This window comes from Oenanthe melanoleuca, chromosome 2 (genome assembly GCF_029582105.1).
Source record: "Oenanthe melanoleuca isolate GR-GAL-2019-014 chromosome 2, OMel1.0, whole genome shotgun sequence".
Lineage (NCBI taxonomy): Eukaryota > Metazoa > Chordata > Aves > Passeriformes > Muscicapidae > Oenanthe > Oenanthe melanoleuca.
In genome coordinates, this window is record NC_079335.1 from 127,371,001 (window position 1) to 127,398,052 (window position 27,052).

Genomic DNA, 27,052 nt, shown 5'->3' on the forward strand with positions numbered 1-27,052 from the left:
CAGAGCAGCCCAATGAGGGGTGCAGTTTGCTGCCTTTTCTGAGAGCAGCCTCCAGCATAAGCAAAAGAAATACCACAGTGAACAGCTGCAGAATGACAGACTTTAAGTGGCTTTGCACACTCAGTCACAATTGGCCTGCCTGGGTACTGGATGATAAAATTCCATTGTAGGTTTTTCCACTTCCAATGGGTTGCTTCCTTGGAATGTGCTTCTAACAAATGGAAATTTTTACTCTTTTAATCCACATCCAGTTTTTTTTTAACAACATCCTTGTATATGTAAAAATCCAGAAGTCAAAATAAAGACATTCGCCCCTCTCATTTAATTGGGTTTTTCATCAAACTCTAAACAACCTATTTTTTCAAATCCTTTGCAGATAGAGTAGTTCCACTTATAGCTCCACTTGCTTCCAAACTCTGGATACTAAACTGGAATGGAATGGAATGGAATGGAATGGAATGGAATGGAATGGAATAGAATAGAATAGAATAGAATAGAATAGAATAGAATAGAATAGAATAGAATAGAATAGAATAGAATAGAATAGAATAGAATAGAATAGAATAGAATAGAATGTTCTTCAGTTGAATAGGCAGCAATCACCTACACCCAACTTAAGGGCTGACCAAGTTGAAGCATGTTGCTAAGGGTATTGTCCAAATACCCCTTAAACAGTCCCAGGCTGGGAGTATGGACCAGCTTTCTGGGATGACTGTTCCAGTGTTTGACAACCCTCTCAGTAAAGAGATGCTTCCAAATGCCCAGTCAAAATCTCCTATGGAAGGTTAAAAATCTGGGGGTGGCAAGTCCTTCAAAACTGTTACAGTGTGGAGCGTCTAAAGAGTGGTCAGGATTGGAAGAGTGAGTATCTGTGGGAGCTTATATAGCTCAATGCAAACTTCCCTGTAAAATGAGAATTTGTGTGCATGCATACTGCATGGCATAGATAAAAAGCTGCTGAAAATAGTAAAAGATAAAATAATGTTAAAAAATTGCCACTTAGGATTTCTAAATCCTACTTTCTTTTTTTTTTTTTAATCAAAGTAGCTTTGATTTAAAACCAAAAACAAAGAAAACTTGGAAGAGGAAGATTTCAAAAAAGGTGTGATGATTTAAGAATCAACAAAAATAAGACTCCAGCTGCAATAATTTTGTTGGCAGGCAATTACTGTCAGATATCATCAATATTTAAGAGAAAAAAAATGGTGCTTTAAGAGAAAATGTCTGCTAAATTTCCTGCTTTTTGCTTAATGATGAGTCTCCTCTTCCCTTTAGTTTCTTCTAATTACTACATCTGCAGTAGGACACAGTAAATTATCATATTATTTCATTTGTTCTTATGACATTTGAGGTCAAATCCAACAAAACCTCAGGCTCTGTCCTAGAATGAAATTAAAATTTAAATGCTTTGGAGAAACTGTGCCTCAAAGGCAGGTCTCCCTTTAGCATTGCTATTGACTGAATTATTTTTTTCTTGAATTACACTATATGTATCCAAACTAAAACAGAAAAAAAAATAGTCCTTCTGTTATTCAATTTGTTCCTCGCAAATTCAAACACTAGAAATAAGTCTGAGATTTTTGTTTGTTAACATATAAGATCAAAACTAAATTTCATTGAACTAAAAAGCACAAATAAAAAATGTTCTAGCTTGAAATGTACCCATAGCTTTTTTTTCTCTATTTAAATATCATAAAACTAATTTTTATTCTTGTGAAAGCTGCTAGAATTTTGTAAGTATATCTGTTTCCAAGTGTCTAATAATTTTAAGTATTAAAAGAAAAAATATTAATACAGTTTAATTGCCAACTGAACATACAGAAGTGTTAGTGTATTTTTAAACATTTACAATCTGTGTGCTGCAATATATTTCAGCTCCTACAATAACAGCTCTTTGGTTTAATGTGTGCTGCATGAATGTAAAAAAGGATGGCACACAGCACTAGGATATCAACTGCCTACTTGGAGAATGATTAATTTAAGATAAACAGATGCCTGGCTTCAGCTACACTGATTGTATTTCCTATCCCATGCTGCAGAATCAGTGGTTCCACTCAGAGGTTGTAAAACATATGCAGGAATCATTCTTTTCCACTCACCAACCACAGTGCATCACAGATTTAATCTTCCTCTTCTGCACTCTGGCTGAATTTAATTTTACTTCTGCCATCAGCCTAATAGACAAAAAATGTTTCCTATTTATTTTAATACATAAACTTTAAACTCATGTTATTCTGATTTCATCCCACTTCAATTTCTTGGTTTGATGGCATATAACAAAAAGCTTAACTCTTCCTACAAGTACACTACAAGTACATAATAGAATCACCAGGAAGAAATAAAAAAAATAAAATAAAAAAAAAAGCACAACATACCTTACTGGAAAGATATCTGATTTCATAATGATCATGGGATTTACCAGGCATGAAAAACACAGAAAGACACAGAAAAAAGGTCTCTTTTTTTTTTTTTTTTTTTTTTTTCAGTGCTGCAAAACAAGACTATTTATTCCCTCCATTGTAAAATGCATTTTTTAAAAGACTCCTAGAAAAATTAATGGCTTGGTCTTATGAGATTGTGCATCCCTAAAACCCCCAACCTATGGGTTTAAAGCAAACAGCATCTCCTGCTTCACTCAGCAGTGTCTGCATCTGTTTTCCTCTTTGAGTAGGCACTGTCCTACTCACAATAAACAATTACTCCCCTCAGCAAGCCAGGGTGGAACTCAGCCTTCCTCAGGCACCACCCATTGCCTGTGTGGAGGAATTGGGTTGGATGGAGTGTAGTGACCTACAGTGAACATAAAGGAATTGCAGACTAGGAAGGGGCAGGTTGGGTGTCTGGCTTAGACTAAACCTGGGGGAGAGGAAGGACAGGTTTCACTCAACAGTTTGCTAATGACCCTCAACATGTCTTAGAGGAGGTTCTTAAAAGCACTGATTAGTAAGCCTGTTCTCAAGCATGCTACTGGAGAGATTTTCTACAACTACAGAGGAGTCACAGAATTAAAAAAAAAAAAAATCAGACTGACCTTAAGTTGTAGCAGCTTGTCATATCAGTCAATAAGCAATAAGTCAGATAAGCATCCCTTGAGTTGGATGAAAAGAAAAAGAGAAAAAATATCTATGTGCATTTTAGTATTAAATTTCTCTTTTATTATGCATATGGATTCTAATAACTAACTTCAACATTTTTATTTCCTCTATGTAAACATTAAAGCGGATGTAAATTATTCAGGAGAACAGCCTGGAAATTTGTCTACCCCACCACAGAAAACATAGCAATAAATATGTGAACTGCCTAAGAGATCAGAGATGATTTTACTCCTCGTTCCCATTTATTTTCTTCCCCAACAGAATTCCAGTCAGGGGACCAATTAGTGCTGCACAATGATCGAGAGTTCTAAGCTTTTGTCCTCAAGAATCAACCTGCAATTACTATTCCATGTTATGTAAGCTATCAGCATCTAGCAGATGATGACAAACTTAACTGAAACTGCTTCTTTTAATTGCAAAACATATTTAGTACACACACAGCAGTTTTTAATTATGAGCATGACTTTATTGCTTCTAGTGGGGTTTTTTTTGTAAAGAGTGGAAGCTTACATCTGGAAAACACCAAAAGGTTTTGTTGTATCTGTTGTAAATCCTTGACAGTAAATGGTGTGAGGAGTAGCTCTTACCTTTACCCTGCAAATTTCTCTGTCTAAATGACTTGAAAAGATTGCTGGCATGTTACCCTGTCTTAAAAGGATGAATATTCTTCTGCTATATCACGCCTTGCAAAGAATCCATGAAAGGACATTGTACAGCTCCCAACTCATGTCCTCAGGCAGAAGCAGGCTCCTTTCCCAACTCCAGAGTAATCTAAATCCCTTAGAGTATCTCCTTAGTGCTCTTCTCCTGCCTGGTACCAGCTGAGAGTTGCAGACTGTGTGCACATTTGGAGGAAGTTTCTTTATCCACGGTTTAACCCGCGCAGCCGCTCGCTCATTCCTCCAAGGATAGGGGAGACACTTGCAAAGGGTAAACGTGGGAAAACTCATCAGTTGCAATAAAATCAGGTTAAAAGGGAAAGCAAAAGCCAAAGACACAAACAAAGCAAAATGAGGGATTAATTTACTCTTCCCGTGGGCAGGCAGGTGCTCGGCCATCTCCAGGGAAATCAGGCTCCATCACATGAATGGTGGCTTGGGAAGACAAATGCCATAACTCCGAATGTTGTGCCCTTCCTTCTTCCTCCCCTAGCTTTATATGCTGGCCATGACACCACGTGTTATGGGATATCTGTCTGGTCCTGGCTGTGTCCCTTCCCAGTTTTCCATGAAAAATTTTTCACTCGTGGGTTGGGGTGAGAGACAGAAAAGCCTTGGCTCTGTGCAAGCCCCACTCAGAAATAAAACAGCCCTGAATGCTCAACTGTTCTCAGCACAAACCCAAAATGCCTCCCCATGCTAGCCACTGAGAACAAACTCTACCCCAGCCAAACCAGCCTAGTCAGAATGTTTTGCATATACAGATTAGCTGTATAAAAATGTAAAAATGCCCACAATGATGGCACAGCAGCAGCAACCCATATTCTTTCACATGCTACACAGGCACCAGTATGCCAGATTAAGGACAGGTAATAATACTCTGATGTAAGTTATATGAGTAGGGTGCATGTCACACTGTCCAAACTTAAGACACAGTCATAATATTCTTGAAAAACAGCTGTGGCATCCACAGAGATACAAGGTTATAAAAGTGGAAGAAGCAAGATGAGATTCTGGACATGTGTTTTCTATCTGGACATAAGTTCATTTCTAAGAAATATTACATGTTTAAGTGTCGAGACCATTTGGCACAAAGAACTTTTCATATTCACAACATTAAACATTCTGTATATTCAGCAATTATGATTTAAAGTGATGAGTGAGTCCCTGTTTCAAGTCTTGCTGGAAAAGGAAAAGATAGAACACGTCACAACCACATCTGAATCACTCAGATGTCATCAATATGAAGGCAGATACACTGCTGGTTAGGCTATAGAAAAATGATGAATTGAGGAATTGTATCACAAGCAAAATACAAATTATTTTTATGATATAGCAAATAAAAAGCTGCCCTAAAACCATATGCAAGTTAAAATGTAAAATTTAACATCCAGACTACTGACACTCATATATTAAAGTCTGGCCTGCATGAGGTTCCTTTCATGGCATACATTTAAAAAGTAATTATTCAGAAAAATGTGCCTTAATTTAATTTCCTTAGGTAATATGGAGGAGAAATCATATTAAAAAATAAAAATAAAAATATAAAACCCACCACAGAATATAGCCATAGAAATATCTCCTGGTGCAGCTCCATTTCACCTAACTTCATCAAATGGGATCTAATACACCAAATTGTCCTCAAAAGTTTAAACCTGAAAGGAGGTTTAAAATAATTAAACAAATTCTAGAACATCTTTCATGGCATCAAGAAAATATCAAATACAATTTTCTGCAGCTTAATGACACACCTTGACATTGCACGTCCATGCACATGGGAGATTTTTAAATCTCTTACTGTACAAGCTGGAAAGTGAAATTTAAGTTGTAATGCATGCAATTTTGTAAATTGGTTAATTTGAAGCTATATGAAAAAGAAATGTTTCAGACTTTGGTTTAAAACATATTTGCATATATCTGATTTACAAGTAGGAGATAATTAGTCCTTAAAAAGAAATTATGGAAAATGCTGTAAGTAGGAGTTAGGATTATACCAAAACTAATGATTTCACACATTGACTATGTGCTTCTAAGTAATAATTTAACTTTGATTTGTGCCAGTAAAGCTATTGATTCAGGTAATGTTTTCAAGGCTGAATCCTATTTTCAAAAACTACAGTAAGAAAGTATCCTGAGGCATAGAGAATATATGACAACAACCTGTTACAGAAATACCCTTTTCTGAAGCACAAAGTCAAACCCTGTGGCAGTGGAAGTGCATGGAGCTGCTCCACTGGTAAGGAGAAGTAAGGAAGCAGGAAGATGCAGACCCCATATAGGTCACAAGGCAGTCTTGCTGGTTTTGGCTGTATTATGAATTTCTATGCATAATACTTCATTAATTCTTGAGCCCTTCCTTCTGCTGTGTGAGGTAGCAGGACCCTGTACCTGCCAGCCTGCAGAAAGCAAAAAGGCTGTGTCAGAGACACACAGAACCCAAGCCTGTGTATTGCACATTTAACCAGCTCTGTGATTAGTCATTTTCCAGTTTTTCACCATCATGAGCAGCACAGAGGTCTCTAAACAGCTCACCTCTCAGGCAAGCCTGAAGCATGTGCCTGCACTGAATTTCAAACTCAGTCTGTTTTTACCCATTACTATTTCCATGAAAAGCATTCTTACCATACAGGCTGACTTAAGCAGTCTGCTGCTATTGATAATCTTTAATGTTTAGGACACAAGAAGAAACATTTACTTCCAGATTTCCAAAGCTCTAATTAGAGATGACCTGGGAATGTAATACTTAAAAAATGAGATGTGTCTGGGTATCTGCTTCTCATCACAAACTGAGTCACTTTTAGATCTCATTTACAAATGAGCTGCATAAGTGATTCATTGAGATTGTCTGCATATAAATAACTATTGAACTTTTGTTTTCAAAACCAGGTTTTCCCCACTCCCCAAACCACATATATCCCAAACACATGATCCTGAGCTGTGACTGATCTCCTGGATCACAGCAGCCAAGAAGTTCTCTTGATAAATCTGATTTCAGTTTTTGATTGTAAAAAAAACCAAAAAAAAATCTCTTAAAGTTCTTTGCATTGAAAACTATTTATACCTCATTCTGTTTAAAGCAGAAGCTCACTGGAGGATGTCCATAGCAAGGACAGTTCAGTGCAGTCCTGAGAGGCAAACCATGGGATAAAGCCATAAGCTGTAGCCTGTGATCACACTGCAGCTCTCCTCCTGTGAAGCCTTAGGAAAAGGCTTTGGAAGAGCACATCTCATATCCTGATTCTTTGCTTAAAAGGGTCTCTGCAGAGAGCAGAATACCTCAGCACCCTGTATGGTGTGTCAGTATAATCATGCTATATCCACATAAGCTGAACAGAGTTTATGTTTGATTATAGTTATATCTGAAATGCATTAAAACTGTGGCTTGCTGCCTGAGTCCACACCATGCATTCATATCATCTCTGCCTGTGTGTGCAGCAACAGATACATCTCAGTTCCTGTAAGTGACATTTAGACACCTGCTGAACATGGGAAGAATGCCTGAGCCTCAAAGGCCATTGCTGCTGTGAATCAAAGACCATTTGCCATCTCAGAAATTAGCTGCTTTTGAAGACAGCACGTCCAGATGCAATGACATCTGTAGCTGTTGAGCCCACACCAAAGGCAGCAATGAAACCAAGGGCAAGCATTCTTTACTGTAGTATTTGATCCTGTTTTCCAGTTATCACAGATCAGAGTAATGCGTACATTTAGGGAAAAAAAATCTAAAATCTCAGATAAAAGACAGATTTAGTGAAGTTAAAACAAGACAACACAAAAATCTCAACCCCTACACAAAGTATTAAGTATCTAAAAGAGAATTTAGATAGAAGTCAGTCCAAATTCTCCTAATCAGTCTTAAGCCTGGAGATACCAAAAATGTGCTTGAACTTCAAGATTGTCTAAGAGCATTGCCAAGAAGATGCCCAGGACTCCCTGTCAGCCAGCACTGACCCTTTGGCTGAGCTCCCCATGTTTGCCAAACCAGGCACCATTGCTTGAAAGTGCCTGGAAATGCAGGGTGGGAGCAGGATAAACACACAGAGACATAGACTCGTAGGATCAGGACAGCCTGGGTCAGAAGGAACATTAAAGGTCATCTAGTTCCAATGCCTCTGCTGTAGACAGGGTCACCTTTCAGTAGACCAAATTGCTCAGAGTTCCATCCAGCCTGCCCTTGAAATATGATTACACTTTGGCATCCAGAAGCACAGGAAGAGAAGGAAAGCCTTTATGGATTTCAATGGGTAAGAAACTTGCCAGAAATTGAGAGCAGTGTGTTTTGTGTCCTCCTAACTGACCAAATCCCAAACCTAATCTACAGCTTCCCACAAGTGCCCTAAGCATCACGCAGATGTTTGTACTTTAGGATTTTTTCACCATTTTTCTTTTTCAAGATTTTAGGAACACTATGAAAATGGGAAAGCTAGATGATGATTGTTGAATTTCCTCATCTTTAAAAGCACACATGTGCCTATTTCACAGAGGCACTGCAGGAATGCATTACTTAAAGTATCATGAACAGGCAAGAGCAGTATAAATGACAAGTGCTGTTACTACTGCTGGTAGCAATAATAATAATACTTGACACTAGTATAGTGCCTTTCATCTGAGAATCCCAAAGCACTTTACAAAAATCAATTATAAAGATGCTACAAGGTAGGTAAGTATAATCTGCCTTTTATAGATGATGAAACACAGGCTCATATCGGTTAATTGAATTGCTGAAGTTATCCAGGAGGCAGGCACAGAACCACAATAGATAGTGCACATAAGACCTCCTCTGTCATCTCTAACTATCAGGAATTCTTCTTTCCAATGTGTCACCTATTTGCTCTCGCTTATCATTTTTGTGAGCTGTCTTCAACAAGTAGTTTTCATTACCTTTCCTATCATTATAAATGACAGAATTAAGGATAGAACGCTAGAAAATATACCCCTGTCCTTTCATTTCCAGGATAGGTGCCACGTAGCATTACATGAACAATCCATTTACATGTTGTAATGTCCATTAAAATTTACTCTTTTTTTTTACTGTTTTGGAGAAGAAATAAAGTATAGCCCATCACAACAACAAAAATATCTGGTAGATTTTACAAAACTGTTCACTTATTCTCATGCAAACTCTACATAATTGAACTGCCTTCTCTTTTGCCCACTGATTAAGAGGGAGTAGGTTTTTTTATTTTTTAAATACCATAAAATGATGCCTATATGGTCAGGAACAATCACATGCTACCCCTCCTTATGATCTCACCCAGCAAGCTGCTCAAAGACACTCCCTGTTAAATGCACCTGCACAAGTGAATCCCACCTGCAACTGCAACTTCTGAGTTCAAGCACAACCCAGGCTGAGGGACATGAGCTGAAAGGCCCCAGCCTGGAACTGCACCTCACCATGTAAACTTAAAACAGTTGATTTAAGACAGACTGTTCACAATAACTATTTTGAATAATAAATAACAGTATCAGTGGCCTGCCATTTTTAGATTATCCTGAGCTTAACACAGGTGACTAACACCTAAACTCTGCCAGATTTTTCTCCTTCATTAAGGTTGATGTATTAGTATTTTTTTTTTAAAGTCAAGTGCCAGCTAGACATTTAGGTGCACAAAAAGTTTGACTGGAAAAGGAAGAAATCTCATTAAAATTTTCAGAGCCAAGATGTGTCAAGTGAAGTACAGATATGTTACCACTGGACCCAGGGAAAAATTGTCCTCATAATATTAACATGATAAATTTTTATTCTTTTTAATATTAACACAAAATGAATGTATAGAAATGTAATATACATTTTTAATTTAAACATTAATTTTCCCACACACATTCCCTCCCTCTCCAGTAACAGTATCACATTTTATCAGGAAAATACTAGATCACATCTTCTCTAGCTTTAGTGAAAATTTACTTCCTTCTATTTTTATATCTTGTAAAGACATCAGCAGTATTTAGATATTGTAGCTTAGGACCTGGATCATGTTAAGTGTCTACATGCACATGGACATTAATCTCTCCTGACTTCAGGGAGTGTCCCTTTACCTTCTGCAAGCAGTTCATAAACAGGAAGCCAAGGGCAGCCTCTATTTGCCTCTTACTTCCCTTCAGGATCAGGGGAGGAGCTTCCCCACTAGTGCATCGTGCAGCCCTGTCTGCACAGGTGCTCTTGGAGGAAGGGGACATGGTCACCTCTGCCTCCTTGTGCCTTCCTTTCCTGACCCAGTGCTGTTTCCCTGCTGTGCCAGCCTCTCTCCATGGCTGCACTCTGCCCTGATCCATCGCGCAGCAGAGGGCAAAGCGCGCTGGAGCTTCCCGGGGGAACTGGGGACATGTGGGCATGGGGAAAAACTCCTTCATACAGCATCCACTGAACCTCCCTTTTCTTCTGACTTTCCCTTTCCATGCCTGCTGAATGTATTGACCCTATCACTCTTTACAGCTCCCTGAAAGGTGGCTGTGGTCAGGACGGGGTTGGTCTCTCTCTACAGGCAACACTGACAGAATGAGAGGACACAATCTCAAACTGTGCCAAGGGAAATACAGATTGGATATCAGGAAAAAGTTTTTCATGGAAAGACTGATAAAGTACTGGGATGGTCTGCCGAGGGAGGTGGTGGAGTCACCATCCCTGGATGCATTTAAAAAAAGACTGGATGTGGCACTTGGTTCCATGGTCTAGTTGAGGTGTTAGGTTGGACTGGATCTTGAAGGTCTCTTCCAACCTGGTAATTCTGTGATTCTGTGAATTTTTACCATATTACTGCATAAATACAGAAGGAAAGGAAGATGGCCAAATGTCCATAAGATTTCTCATATTCTGTGAAAACACCACATATCCTACTCCTATCCTCAGGCTGCAGTAAGGAAAGCAAAAATCAAATTTAGGTTCAAAGCTCTTTCTGCCACAGAACATTCAGCAACTTTAATTCAAACTGACTTAGCATGGGAAGTGTACATGTGAAAAAGACATTGTTCCCCCTTCATGAGAGAACACAGCAACCCTATTTCAACAATTGGCCAAAAGACGCTGGCCTCAATTTTGAGCTGAAACTGCCATAATTTTGAGCCTTCCTTCTTCTGAGAGAGTAAAAAGGAGAAAAAAAATAAAAGTAGTTCCAAAAATTTCTTTATTAAGGGTAGAGAGAAATAGTCAGCTATTGGTCACAAAAACTCTCAATAAATTAATTAACCAACCTCTGTAATGTGTTAAGCTTGTTCAGTTTTGAAAAATGACAAAATATTAGCAAAGGTACAGCAGTTTTTAAATGTGCTATAATGGAAAATGTTTGGTGTTCGAACTCTTATACACAGCCCTTCACCCCAATCATTTTCCCTGCACATTTATTTTTAATGTATAATGACACCAACTGCCCAAACACACACTCTTTAATAGCCTAACCATGCAGAGTAAAAACTCACATCACTTACAATATCCTATGTAATCCCAAATTTTCCATGTTTTCAATCCAGTACCTTCCAATACCCTCCCATTTACATACATGTAAATCTTTGAAATCAACTTGTATTAAATTTTATACATTTCTAAATTTAAAAAGACACAGTTCTGCTGTTGATTCTGAATATTGAATTACAGCTTCTAACCTTTCTGTAGGAGAAATCTAATTATACATCAGATCACATTCAAAACACAAGCCCCATTTAGCTTCCTTTAAAGGCATTTCAGCCTTAATATCTCAGCCTGAAAGATCATTTAAAATTAACTCAGCTGTACAACCACTTATGTTAACCTTGTTTGCTGTTAAGCCAAACCTGATAGAAACTCAGTAATCCCCAATTACTACTTTCTAACACAGATAATATAATGACCCGAAAGTAATCTGACTGAATTTCTGTTTCAGAACATAATTATAGGATTGCAAATGTATTTTTTCTACATGAAAAGAAAAAAATATATGCTGTTTAAAATTTTGTATTATATTCTTTATGGAGGAACTTGAAGCATTCCTCATTTGCCATTGTTTTTTGTTTATATGCTATGCCTATATTTATTTAATAACATGGGGTCTTATACAACTAGAAAAAAATCAAGACCTTTATGTGCCAATCATAAACCAAAATATCACCAAGAAATCTTCTCTACTTCAACATATGCAGGATCAAGCCCTGAACTGACATTATCCATCACTCTGTGTGTATAACACAAAATTAATTTGATATTTTAAGTTTTTACTTGTGGTTGTATTTACTCCTAAATCCCCTTGGGAGCATAAAACATTCATAGAATGAGTCAGATGTGTCACTGCATATGGCAGAGTAATTGCACGGGAGCCAGGATTCTCTATAAACATTTTTTTCAAGAGATTTTGCTGAAAATCATGAAATTCAAACTCGGTAAAACCCTTTGAGAGAGCTTAGAGAAGCACAGATTCATGGCTGTACTGGCTGTGGGTAAATAATGTGCCTTTCTAACCTCTTGCTGTGTAAAATGCCAGCCCTTGGTGCAGGGATGGAGCAGTGACCTGCTGCTGCCTTCTTGTCCCCAGCCTGCCATCAGCACTTGAGCACCTGTGACACTTTGCCAATATTAACAAATGGCTCAGACATAAATTATTGCACATGCCTGCCTAAAACCCACGCTTCCTAGGGACATCCTACCATTAAAAGTTGTGGTCCTGCAACTAGAAAATACACTGATTCATTCCCTCCTTTACTCAAAACCATTCTCAGCACCATACCTGAAGAGGGGAAGTCTTCTTTTTTCCCTGACAAAATCTGCATTTTTTCAACTTGTAGTTTGTGATAGACACGCTCATGGTGATAAAAGAGCACCAGTTTATAATTTACACACACTGATAAAACACTGGAGTTACAGTCATGCAGTTCACCCATCTGCATCCTAAAACCAACCCTACTTCCATCCCATTGCCATAAACACAAAGTACACACAAATTAACTAAAGTCCTATGTAATCTGTATCTGTGTTTCAGTTGCTTTGGGGATGGGATTAAACCAGTGCCAGAAGGCTAAATATCACAGTGAAAGAACTGACTTGATTTCCAGCTGCAGTTGTGGACTAATTCATTAACCAGCTACAGGGAGAGCAAAAATATCCTCATTTAAAATTGCCAAAATTCTGCTTTCCAAAGCTTTTACTTCTTTTTGTCAATTATTTTAGGTCTGCTATCATATTGCAGACCTTTGGCCATGGATGAATACCTTTTCTCTAGCTTGCTAGCATTATGAAAACTAAAACAATGGGAAAAGAAATGTTTTTCCATAATTTGCTTCCCCTTTTTTTTCCTTTCCCTTTGACCTCCCCAAGGCAGCTCTTCACATCCCCCCCTGGCTGCTGAACCATGATGAACTCCAAGTGCATCTGTGTCAGGATGAACAACCCAGCCCTTCACCACTCCATCCTCATTATTCTTATGCTGGTTTCCTCCTGAACTTTTGGACAGAGAGCACTGCCTTGTAGGTACCATGGGTACCACTGTGGAGCTTTTTCTCTTCTGGAAAGATGGAAAGTGATTTATATTTGTCTTTTACTAAGATCTGATTTATTTCAACCAGAAATCTGGATCCTAAAAGTAAGTGGCTATGATAACACTATCTAGTATAACACTATCCCACAGTGAATAGCAAATAATTGTCCTTCTTAATGAACATCAACCTGCTGTGAGGATAAGGATTGTGGCAGCAAGTTCTGAGTCAAAGTGTGTGCTTTACCTCAGGGAAGTGTGCAAATCAGATGTGCTCCATAAAGAGAAAGGTGTTGTGTTAACTGATGGAATACATTTGCTATAGCAGCATGGTTTGTATTTAACCAGCATTGTTTGTGTTTCAGTAATACAGAAAAGACAGTCACTTTATAGGGCCCAGCAAAAATATACCAGACTTTATGTTTGGAGCACAGTTGTATTTTCCTTCTAATTAAAATTCTGTGACTGAATCACAGTGAGGCTTCCACCCTGGAGGTCCTAGCAACTAGTATTCACTAACTTTAGCCACATTACTTACTAAACAAAATCTAAATAAAATCTGAGGACCAAATCCTGCTGGCATAAAATAGCCTTAGAAGATGCAATCAATTTAAGAGATTGATTTACACAGGCTAAAATTCTGCCCTGAACAGTCACTGTGCATGTCTGCTTCCTGTGAATTTTAAGAATGCTTGAAGAAACTATAGAAAGTACTCCAAGAAGCTCATTATGATTCACCAATACTCTCTCATCTGCTCTTTATCTTTGAAGTTTGCTGTCTGAATGGTGAAGCTGGACTTTTTCTGCCCCAGTCAGCATATGCACATCACATTTATTTGGAATTATCCTGTCAGGAGCACGAGACATTTGTAATGGGATTTGTGAGGAAAGCCAGCCACTTCATCTGATCCAACCAAGAGACTGCTGTCAGGAGATCCAGCCACTTCCCTTCAATCCTCAGAAGTCCCAACAGCCCAAGACACTGCACTATTTTCTGCAGAGCTTGATGGAGCTGGAGCCCAGGCTGCACTTATTCTGGTAACAGAACAGAGCCCGGACATAGGCTCAAGCACTAGTGGTGCCATCAATTCTGTTTTTTCATAGTGCTTCCCAACACAATTTTGACCTATGACACCCACTATTCTGTCAATGCAGTTACAGTTTTGGGAACAACAATGTCTGAGCAGTTTGCCCTGCAGGTGGTTTGCAGTTCCATACACGGGTAGGATTTCAAAGCCAGCGAAAAAAGGAGGTTTTACCTGTCACTGAGCAGTTTATCAATGCTGTTAAACTCTCTTAGAATTGAAACTGCATTGATGTTAATGTTTCTGCCCTATCCTAGTTCCCAAACTCTCCTCAAGAAATATTTGGGGCAGTGGTACTTGTCCAACAGCACAAACATACTGGGAACAGTGCTCACAATTCCACTGTTTAGCTGATTAAGCTCCAATGCCTGGCACAGCCCCTGGTGTTGTTTACCAATGCACACACACTGTCTTTGAGGATCTGAGCCTCAGTGCTTTCTGTAGCAAACTCATTTACTTTGCAATTAACCTCCCTGGTCACATCCACTATCCCCCTTCAATTCCTCTTGCCAGTCTCTTCTGAAAACCAAGTCCTCTCCATGCAGGTGCAATGCCTACAAGTCTTTGTTCACTGTCCTTCAGAGCAGAGGCAAGGATTCACATTTTCATTGTTTGCTCTCACTGTGAAGTAGTGTACAATTGCAGTACTAAATCACTGTATTTGAGAGCTCATTCTTAATATGCAGATCTTATCAAAATATATTAGTACCATCAACTAGAAAATTGACACCTTTATGTTTCTTCAGACACCACATATCCTTTTAACTCTGTGAGAGATTTGAACCCTACAATTTATCCTATAGTATGCTGTAATCAGAAGCATCAATCTCTGTAAGGCTAACACCTAATGCCTGCAGTCACCATCCTTATTAGCCAGAGGTTAGAAGAATAAACATAGAGAAGTACCCTAACAATGATGAAAAGGAACATTTTCTTTTGTATCATGTAACTTGAGCAGACATGCCTTTTTTTTTCTGTAGGTAGAGGCTCAGAAGCCTTTAAGTATTTAAAACACTTCAGCATAAGGTGCTACAATTACTTAATCAGTTATTACTCTTAAAAGGCCATCAGGAAGCTCATTAGGGTTTCTATAATGGCTCCCAGGCGAGCAGAAGGTCAAGATCTGAACTTTACCTGAGCAGACATAGGAAGAAAGGCTGTCAGTGATTCATCAATTCATGGTGATCTCACATGCTGGTTATTTGGCTATGTTTGGGGGCATGGTTTGGAGTGTCTTTGGGTGTTGCTGAGTTGGGGATTTATTTTTTTTATATTATTATTGAAGGTTATTGTTTTGCCTGGTACAATAATAAAGCACAGAATTTAAAACAGTTTTAAAATTTACATATTTCAAGCACTTTTTAAATCATAATTTTGTTCTTCAGACAGTGCTACTCAGAACATCAGGAAAAATATTTCAGGAAATGTTTGGGATAAGGAGCTGTATTTCAGTAGAGGCAAAAGGTGTTCAATGTCCTTATTAGTGAAGTTTACAGATGAAATCCAGATTTAAAAAGAAAGGCCTTGAAAACTGTTTTTCTACTGGAATATTTCTAAGTGTACATATTCAGTAAATCTCATTTGCTAGAGCTTAAAGAGCAAGTTTTTGGGAATACACAGTGGAAACATTTTTGGTGAAGATTTTAAGCACTTTTCTCTGCCTTTGGTTTTTATTGACTGTGAAGATTATGCAAGCTCTGTTAAGTCATTCTGTAAACTTGTTTAAATCCCTTTTAAGGAGAGGAATTTTCTAACTTCTTCCAATTTGCTGTTCATAATGATCTTTACTGATGAAAGCTGTCATGTATGCAAATCAACATAAATATTTAAAGGCTGATTCCACAACCCACAGATATCAAATTCAAGCACGTACAACATCAGTGATCCTTTAAGGTGGAGAAATAATATAAACAGGAGATAGCTGTCAAAAGAAAAAAAAAAAAAAACAAACAATGAATTTATTTGCTCTATTATCCCTTCCCCATTAAAAGTAATAACTTTGTATATGGATACAACCTTCTATTTCAAGTCAGCATATCTTCTTTATATAATAAAAATCCCAGTCCACAGATTTATTAACCCAGCCAAAATGAAAGGCATATCTTTCTCCACCAAGTGTTATCATTTTCAAATAAGACATGTCCTCTAGGGAATAAATTTGAAGGCCATTTTTTGTTTATTTTTTGGAAGGGTTTACTTTTGAGATAAATAACCACAGTATTGGATGTGTATTTCTTAACTTATAAAAGATGCTTATTATAATGCTGAGCAATAAAACATATCTATTGTGCAGTATATATACACAATAAGAATCTCCTGTTGCACATGTTATAGAATACACTGGTTATAAATAGGTCTTCAGCAAAATACAAGCAAAGTATAAAATCAGCAAGTTTACATATTCAATACTTATTTCAATGTAATTTCTGGTTTCTAGGATATTAATTCATCTGCATCAAAGAGCACAAATCTGCGATTTTTCCATTATTAGTCATCACAAGAATTTATCACACACTCCCAGAATAAGAACTTTTAAAAAGTGATGCTTTTTTGTGAATAAGCAGTGTCTCCAACATTGTTCAGCATATTACCTCTTTTCCATATTTAATAGCCAAGGATATATTTATCATTCAAATGAAAATTGAAATCTTTGTGTGTAGTACCAACCTGATTTTCCTTCATTTGTCTGACTAAAGGATTTTCTCATATGGGTTTTGCTATCCTCTCTTTAAAGTGAAGTAAGTGTACATTGAAACATTTTTAAAGAAGGGAAAAAAGTCCATCCTGTAGATGTACACAACAAAGCAGCTTTGGACTTCTGCTGGGAAGAGCAGCAGTACAGCTTTGTAAGGACAGCAGCTAAGCATTCAGACAGCTTGGAGAAGCTGCCTATGCATTCAGTGATGGGATGTTTATTTGCTATTATTTATTTACACAAACTGCTTGCATGCCCATCACCTGGTGAGTTTGTTTCCTGTGGGGACCTGCACGATTGTTTTTCCAGTTTCATTTCCTGCACTCGCCCTCGGTAGATGTGTGAGCTCCTGGTCTGTGCCCATCAGAGCAGGCAGCCACTCCCTGTTGAGATGGCTCTGTGGCTCTCAGCTGCTCTTTGGCACAGACCTGTGCCCACCTGGGCTCTGGGAATCCTGGATATTGTGTTCCTACACTGTAATTCCTCCCAGCACAGAGAAGCCACCAGTGCAGCATCTGGAAGGAAGCACTGCCTTTCCCATGCTGAGAAATCTTTGTTATCATCCAGTCCACCAACCACTCATCTCAGCCAGCATTGGGACCACAATACTCACCAAGGAACTGATGAGAGGATCCTGCAAAGTCATTTTCTGTCCACTGTAATGCATCACCAGAAGCTCCTTGCAATCAAAGACAAGGGCTCAAGAGCAGGCTCAATACATCAAGATCATAACTCGGTTTTTCAGTGTCTAACAAAGAGTGGCATAAATATACACGTTCTGCTTTGTCTTAGATGTCCCAATAAAATCCATGGTCAAAGTTTACACACCTCACAGAAGTCACACTTAAACTGTAAATGTAATGATTGGCAGAGAAAAATGAAGATTGGTTCAGATGAATAATTTATACTGGTTGCTTCTTGAATGCACAAAACCTAATAAAATTAGAGCTATAAATATTCGAATATGAAAACTTTTATTGGAAAAAAGTACTCAGAACACCTTAATAAGAATTTGTATTTCTAGCAGACCTCCTGATCATAATATTCAAACAGATTTCATTTATCATTTTAATCCCAAAATATAATCTAGCAAATATTTTACTATCAAAGGGTGCATTTTAGGGAACTCTCTCCTTACACTTTCTAATCTCGTTTCACAAGCATTCCTCACAGGTTGCAGTCTAAGTTGGAAATGAGGGCTGCAGATTTATGACTGATTACAACTGAGAATGTTCTCAAAAACACCAAATACAGCTCTCCAGTTCAGTCTGAGCAGAATATTGATAGAATATTTCTGTTGACACAAAAGCACTAAATCTGTTTTAGAATGTGTTCCACGGAAAACATCAATTGAAAAATTGATATCAACTGGAGTTGATTAATGTATGAATTGTTTCAGAGCAGCATGCATTCTCCCAGCAATAGTCCTATTTCTTTACTTGAACCAGCTTGCCAATTATCATTATGCATAACTACGAAACTAGGACAAAATTTTGATGATGTTTACATCTTATCTAGTATGCACATAAATTTAGTCTAGTATTAAAAAAAAAAAAAAAAAAACCAAAAAGGAAAAAGCTGTTGTTAAAGTGCCTTATGACTAGGCAGAGAACAATATGTTGTGCACAGTGAAGAGCATTTTCAGGTATGTGTACCTACCCCATGACTAGTCTTGACACTTGAGCACTGCAGTTGATTGTGCAAGACAAGCAGTGATATGTGCCCATACAAAATACAGAAATGCAAGACTGAACTCTGTATGTCTGGCTCTAATATTGCAGTAGCCATATCACCTATGCATATTATCAACATAATTCAAATCATTTTAATACTGTTAATTCAGTTTGGTAGGTTCAAAGGCTAAGAGCAGAGCAGGTTGAATTTTCAGAAAACTGTGCTTACAACTGCCAGTGTGGATGCTAAAAAGTTCTTTTAAAGGATCTTCTTATTGCTATTCAGAAATGTGTACATGTATAGATTGCTGCATGCACATGTGTTTGCAAAATGACTTCTTCTCCAGTGAAGACTGCTTAACTCTTGGGAGGGTCACACTGTATTTTAATGGTACTGCATGTTATGTTGGGAATTCTGGTTCCTCCAACTGCATGCATCTGAAATTCTCCTTAACTTGATGTTGTAATAAATTTAATTTGACCTTCTATGCAAATTATTCCTAATCATTTTTTTTATCATGGTAGGTATACAAAACTTAGATAGTAAGATCCTAACTCTTGAGCTCTAAAGAGGGTCTACAGCTTATGTTCTGTTTTGTAACAAATGTGATACACTGTTTTTCGTGGATAGACACAAAATGCAGTAAGATTAAAGCTCTCACAGTGTACCACAGTGGCATTTTAAAATAAAAGTATTTCAGCATGTAGATAAAAACATTTTGAATGTCTTTTTTTTTTTACCACAGAGAATTCAATATTTTCCTCAGGACAAGTGAGTAAAATTACCTTTGCAGGTAATGATTGAGTCTTCTAAAGTGATCAGTTGTGACATAATAAAAAGGCTTATCAAAGGTCCTTCATGTTAAATGAAAAAAAAACCAAAACACCCACACCCCAAAAAGAAACAAACAAGACACCAAAAACAAAACAAACAACAAAAACCAAAACAAATAAAATCACAACTCCCCCCAAAAAACCTTAAAATAAAACCAAAACAAAAAAGAAAAACACACCAAAAACAAAACAAAACAAAACAAAACAAAACAAAACAAAACAAACAAAAACAGAAAAAACAAAAAAAAAAACAAAAAAAAAACAAAAAAAAAAAAACAAACAAACAAACAAAAAAAACCTCTCAAACTAAAAACCTCCTTGGCCTTGCAGCCATAGGATACGCAGTCCACTAGAAAAGCTCAAGTAGGTAAAAATCCCTACATTCTGGCCAGCCTTTAAAAGCTTTCTTTTCCTTCTCCATTTAGGTACCTTTTACAGGGGACTTTTGCAAAGCTTTGGTAAGGAATAAGTAGACTCAGATGATGAGATTTTTTGGACCACCATTTTCTTTTCAAGGAATCTAATCTCACATGCAAGCATTTGTATAAATGAAGTTACTCAGTTTCTTTAGTTGCAAAGTGGGCAAAACAAAACATTCATTTAGATAGAGGAAGGAACTGGAGCATCCTCCCCAGCAAAGCCAGGCAAGTGCTTACCATGGACAGCACATGTGGGCAAGAGTCCAGAAAACAGGGCTGAGCAGGCAGAGGAACAGCCTTTAATGCTTAGAGCCTGGGTAAGAGCTCAAACCACCATCCAAGGGAGCACCTGGTTCACAAACACTGGGTCCCTGCATTCACTTTCAAATTTGTACACAGTGCAGAATTAAAAAAAAAATAGAAATAAAATAAGCAAACCCACTAAATGCTCTGGGTGAGTAAAATGCATATGAACTGAAAGTGAGAATGTAAATGGATGTAATGGCAATAATTCTGGAACTAATGGACAAACAAAATTGCCAAATGCAAAATAACAGAGAAATTGATCTGAGTTTACGAACTCAATTGAGGGACCAATAAAAATATTAGACTGCTGGAAAGGTGCTGTCAGACATAAAGCACCTGTTTAACATTACTGCTAATTGTGGTGAAGGAAATGGCCCCAGCAGAAATTGGTTGAAGATGATTAAATTTAATTGCAATGCTATATACAAAGTGCTACCCACTCACTGAATTAGAATCAAAATATGCTCAGAAGTGATAAATTCCACAAAACCAGGTTTAATACAAGGCATGAGCAACAAGGCTACATGTGGAAAAAAGCATATTCCCATTTTCTGAAAGTTCTGTCTCTCACATGTAGAATTGCACAAAAAGCACCATAATAGGAACCATGAAATCAGGAAATAAGGTCACTGTAAGGTGGAGTGTGGGCTGCAGGAATGTTCACATTCTCCAGCACAGTGGAGGCAGAAGGGTTGGTGGGAAACATGCTCAGCCCACTCTGAGACACAGAGTGCCAGGAATCAATGAGATCAGAAACAGCTGAGCAGGAGTGCCTGCCCTTGGTTTGTGTAAGGCAGATACCTCTGTAAGCCAGCTCCAAGCTTTCAGAAGAGTGCACAGAATCCCCCCTGGCAGGCAGCCACTTCTGCTGGAGGCAGCTGCCAGAGACTTTTGGCACAGAATAGTGATAGTACAGTTTTCCATTTTCTGTACAATTTTTCCCTTTTTTTCTTTCCACAAAATTTTGTTAGTGCTGTTGGGGTTTCCCCCCCCACACAATTGTGGAAGGACTATCTGTTTGAGTCACTGGTTTATTATCAGCCCCTCTAGACTATATTTCTTTACTTAAATTTTACTTTCCATGCATTTTTCTTGTAATGCCCCAGCATACCCTTCCTCTCTGCTTTCAGTGCTGTTGAGAGTGCAGTCACAGTGCTAAAAGATGACTTGCTTACAGTCAGAAACTCACAAGTTTATTTGGGCTTCCAGTAATCACTCAGGTACATGGTCTTTAACCTATTTCACATGGTACACATCCACCATGCCTAGCCTCTAAATTGCTTTCTGACAATGTGCTAGGCACATGTTCGCCACTGGCTGGTGGCAAACACAGCACTGTCACTTTGTGGCAGATTTGGTCGTGCCAGTGTTTCTAGCATTGATCTCAGGCAGACAGACAGCTGCCCATGCTGTGGTCCTCGTGTTCTCTATTTACAGTCATTCAGTCCTCAGGCTCACTTAAGTTTTCAAAGTTTCCAAGTGCCTAGAGTTGTTATCTGCTGCAGAGTGCTAAGGTACTACTCAGTCCTGATTATATTTGCTTTAGTGCTAAAACAGCTTGCATATGGCTCAGTATCAACTAAACCATCATCATTTTCAAGTACCTGCAATGTACTTAATTAGAATTACTGGAGCCTCTGGACATGTCCCATGGGGTAAGAACTGTGCTTTTTTAAAGGTAACTCTGTGTAACAGAAAAGCCTTTCCCACCCCCAACAACCCAAAGAACTCAGGCAAGCACCAAGTGCAATGGAGCAGCTGCTTGACAGCTTTATTTGAGAACAGCTTAGAGCAGTACATGAAAAATACTGTATTCAGCTGAAGCTGCAGGGAACAACGGAAGAAAAATAATTAGCCAAGTCAGAAATTGGCTAAGGCACTGGGTCTTCCAAGCCTTCTATTTCCTTCAAAATACAAAGGGATCTTTAAATACTGAGTAGTAAACGAGACTTTGTTTATATCTTATCTTAAAAAGCCACAGGAAGAACAGTGCACCTTAATAACATCCTTGGCTTAGAAATGATTCAGAAGCAAGGGGGCCATCTGCTGAATTCCCAGTACCATTTTCTGCTGGAAGTTCCTTTAAAAGTTTTGCAGGCAAGTCCTTCTCAGTGTCAGCTTTTTCAGACTTGTGAAGCATGGCAATAAACCTCTGAGCAGGCTAAGCTGCAGGTCAGTATGACAGCATTATCTATCACAACTTAAAACCAGTACACTGATCAATGTAATCTATTCAGCCTCAAAATTCCTGTAGACAATATCATCACTCTGAAGTGTAAGTAATATCTCTGTATCATAATGCTTTTCCTTAAATAGCAATTTTCAGACAGAAAATTTGCTCATAATATGTTCCTGAACATAATTTTTCAGATAAAATATAAAAGCCTAAAGCAGAGAATCAGGTCTCTCAAATAAGCAGCTTCCTTCATTGGCTTACTGTCCATTATCCTTAGTAATGCTGGCATCATGTTCAAACTCAGCATTTCCTTCCCCATGTAACTCCATCAGACTACACTGATAAAGGATACACTGGTGACTGCTGCTAATTCCACTCTTTCTGAATTCCTTACCACTGACTTAATGATATTCATAGCTAGTCCCTTCTCCAATATGTAAAATGGGCAAAGGAAAGGTAAACTTTCTAAAGGATTTTATGACAACATCATGACAAATTCATTACATACCCAAAGTATGTTATCCTTGTAGTTCTACATATCTTGTTCTCATTAGAACTGCTGCAGCTAAAGGTCTCTCTGCATACTAGGAAGAAGGACCAGAATTGTTTCTGCCACAATAATAGCAAAGTATGCTAAATAAATACTACATAAACACCCAGACTGAAAAAATCCTTATTCATAAAACCATGAAATTTGATAAAGGTATTTAAAATATTCACCATTGTTCTTATTCTTAAAGCATAGCCTTAAGTCTACTGACATTTCATGGTCTGTTAATACAGAACACTTTAAATATAGAAAGGTACATATTATCCATTAAAGGCTATGTAGACTCATGCATAAGATCACTCATAGTGTACAAACAGAAGATTGTTTAATGGTACAAATGATGAAATCAAATCTTCAAGGCTGCTTCCAATTCAACATTTCAAAAATGACTCCAACACATAACTTGTATCTTTCAAAGTTATAATCAGGAGGGATTAAATAAAAGCACAGCACAGGGATTACAAATAAATGCCACTTGCTTAAGATTTCCTCAAGTATAAGAAGAAGTCCCGAGTTTAACTCAATAGTTGGAGAGTTTGTATTGTGTGGGGCATTTTTCATGTTCAAAACAATTTTATTATCTCAGTCAATACTAAATCTCAGTATGCATAACTCCCACATCCATAATGTAAAATGTATCCAGGTGGTGTTGTTTGCTGTTCACTGTTCCCAGCTTTATGCACACGGAGAAGCATGAAGGATATGGTCTGGAAAGTTATAAATTTGTAAGCACATGCAAATTACTCACTGCTTTCATTATTTGATAGCAAACTATTACCCTCTGTGCCAACTGAGCATCCTTTATTTACCTCTTAAAATCTGAACTTCCATATCAAAATATGAAAATAGCATCTATAAACCAATAGAAATTCAAAATATCAAATACATGAAAAAGTTACAGAGTTACAATTACCCAGCATTAATAAAACTTTGTCATGCAACTTTACTCCCATGAGCTGTCCAACACTCCCTTTCCAAAGGGCTTAGCCTATGACCTCAAAAGCCTGACTAGCTTCAAAGAGTTGCCACTGAAAAAAGGCAAAATAAAAGAAAGCTTTTTTTAAAGAAAAAGAAACATATAGAGAGAAATAAAAGTTTTCCCTCAAGAATTCAGAATGAAAGCTAAGGATTGCTAAAATTCAGTCCTTTCTGTAGAAATGGCCCCAAAACATATAAAACATACCAACTCCTGGTAATGCAAATATAGGAAACAAGACTTTCCATCTTGGTGAAAAAGCAACACAAAGTGCCCTTGCTACTTTTTCCAAACTCTGCAAAGCTCACATGAAAGAGAATTTCTATATAGTGAAAGAGACTTGAGATTAATTTTCAACTTCGTAGCTTTATTCCTTTTCCTCTAAACTATAGATGGCTGGCTTAAGATGCTTCAATTTTAGACAAAATCCTTTACAAAATTCACCTTTAAAGAACTAGGAACATCAATTTTCATTGGTCTTCTTCTCTGTTACTTACATGCAAACAAAAAAATGACTCCCACCCAGTAGCAGAATTATGATTAAAATTACTGTTTGTCAGTGGAATTGTGTTTGAAGTGATGATTTGTTAGTCGATTCAGACAAATTTATTTCATGAAGTATTTAGATGGAGAGGAGTGGTGTGCATACTCATTAGGCAGTTAAAAGGGGAAAGAAATTGGAAAGTGAAGTATTTGGAGCATAACAGTGGGAGGGTAATATCTCCCCATGCTTCTGATACTACTCAACTTGAACATCAGTTGTTAAAGCTCTACTAAATCCGAAGTATTTACAACCAAGGTTGTTCTCATTTTAGATCTTTGAGATCTTTTCCTTTTGACCTAGTTTTGAACACAGACCTCAGTAAATGTTGCCTGCGTTTCAGGGGGTTCCACACACGAAAGTGGAAAGTGGATCAGCTTCGTGGGTCAAAGAACACAAAGCAGCTGAGCCAATGACTGGTCAATGATACCCGCGGCACAGTTGTGTTCTATTGCACACAGTACAAGGGAAGAACCTGCAGGTGCTCCATCAGAGCGCTGGTGCACAGCACAGAAGGGATTTTGGAAGCACGGTGATATATTTGTCATTTTTGGTCATGGAAAGTCAAGAAAGGGAAAGCAGAATTTAGTTCCTGAAGGTTATTTAGGTGTGACCCATGTCACACGCAGCTGACACCCGGCACAGCGACAGGGAAAGTTGTGTCGCGACAGCGGAGGCGGTGAGGATCGCACAGCCACCGCGGAGAGGCGGAGGAGAGGCAGCGGGGCACGGTCCCGGCCGGGGCACTGCGCTACCCTGTCCCCAATGCCCCCAAAGCGCAGGACCCCCGGCCGCCCCTACGAAACGCCCTTAGCGACCCACGGACACCGTCTAGGGCAGCCCGACGGGTCTGCAGCGCCGCAGGACTGCCCCAAACTTCGCGGGGCTCTACCTAGTGTCGGTCTCGACAGGCAGCTCCCAACGCGCGGCAGACAAACTCGCAAGCGCATCTTTTGGCAGACGAAACCACAAGGACGATCGCTTCCCTCCTCCGCCGCGTCAAAACCTTGGACAGGGTACTAAACCGCGACACCTGGAGCCGACACGGCGCCTTCCTCTGTACCAGCCTCCGAGTTCTCACCAAAGCGTCAGAAATTAACCTCTCCCGGGCAGGAGCCCGCCACGCTGTCCGGGGATAACCCGGCTAAGCCGCAGCCCCCCGTCCCGCCGCCGAGCGCCAGCACCGCCCCCAACCCCGTCCCCGCGGCCCCGCGCCGGCCGCCGCCGACCCAGAAACTTTTCCGAGGCTCCCGGAGAGGCAGCGCCCGCAGCGGGGCCCCGCAGAGCGGGACGGAGCCGCGCCCGCGCCCCGCGCCCCGCAGCCGCGCCGGCCGCCCCAGCGCGGGCATCGCCCGCCGCTCCTACCGTGCGGGGGGCAAGTGAGGGAGGGGGCGAGGAGGTGGCAGTTACCGGCGAGCGAGCGCCCTTCTTGCAGAGCGGTCCCCTGAAGACGCCTTTGATGCCGCGGTAGTGCCCGTTGCTGAGGTGCCGGGAGCTGATGACCAGGTAGCACGCCATGCGGGGCCCCCGGGCGGGCGGGCGCGGGCCGCCAGGGCAGCGCGGCTCCTCCGCGGCCGCGGTGCTCGCTCCGCCCGAGCAGAAGCCCGCATGAAGGAGCGGGCGGAACCGCAGCAGCGAGCTCCCTGCTCCCGTCTCATCCAGCGCCCGGGTGAGCGCTGCCAGCAGCAGGATGCACTGAAGGCGGCGGCAGCCTGAGCACATCGGAGGGAGCGCGGAGGCCAGTCCGCATGCTGCTCCGCGGGTGGGAGACGGGCCGGCGAGTAGAAGGGCAGAGCGCAACTTGCACAGTTCGCCGGTGCTACGGCCCTTCCTCCTGCTGCTGCTGCTGCTGCTGCCGCTGCTCAGAGCAGGCCACCCGCAGCCGACATCCGGAGGGGAGTTTCTCCGCGGCGGCTGGAGCGGCGGCTGCTCCCCATGGCTGTGCCCAGCTGCGCGGGCTGGGTGGCGGATGCCGCGGGCACGGTCCCCGCACCCCGCTGCTCGTTCGGCCGCCGCAGCCGGCGCTGCGCCTCCCTCACCTCCGCCGGGGGGGGGGGGAGGCGGTGCGAGGGGCGGAGGAGGGGTAGGAGGGGTAGGGCCGGAGCGGGGGCGGCGGGAGGCAGGCAGGAGCGAGGGGAGGAGGGCATTGCCCCTCGCCGCCGCGGGGAGGGCAGCGATGCCCGCAACCCCGGGCGGAGCGGCCGGGAATGGGGGGAAGGCGGCGGGATGCACTGACCGCCCTCCTTCTCTTCGCCCAACTTTCCCGTCCTGGATGCCGGCAGGTAACTCCCTTCCCCGCCTGCCTCCGGCTCCGCTTCCATTCCACCTGTCCCCGGCATCCCCTCAGCCCTCCCCTCCGCTGTCCCGGGCAGGGGACGCTCCGCGCCCAGGCGCGGTGCCGGGAAGCGCGGCTGGGAGCAAGGGCTGGCCCCGACACCCCGCATTGTGCCTGGGCTTGTCTCCATCGTCCCCCCGAAAGCGCGTGAATTTTGGTCCGTGGCGTCATTTACCACCTAAATGATTTACACACGATCGCAGGTATGAAAATCTTCCACCACTAAACAGCTGGAACAGGTTGTTCCTCTCCCCTTCTGCAAGGCAGAGGTACC

At 40.3% G+C, this 27,052-nt stretch overlaps 1 protein-coding gene across 1 annotated transcript in view; it reads right to left on the bottom strand.

Moving 5' to 3' along the window:
• The window catches only part of ZNF804B (zinc finger protein 804B), a 219,785-nt gene extending 193,337 nt beyond the window's left edge, over positions 1–26,448 (bottom strand). Inside the window, exon 1 of the mRNA XM_056484807.1 lies at positions 25,809–26,448. Within this exon, the coding sequence (XP_056340782.1) occupies positions 25,809–26,165 (357 nt within the window). The 5' untranslated portion in view covers positions 26,166–26,448. The remainder of the gene's footprint in view (positions 1–25,808) is intronic.
• Positions 26,449–27,052: the final 604 nt, after the last annotated feature.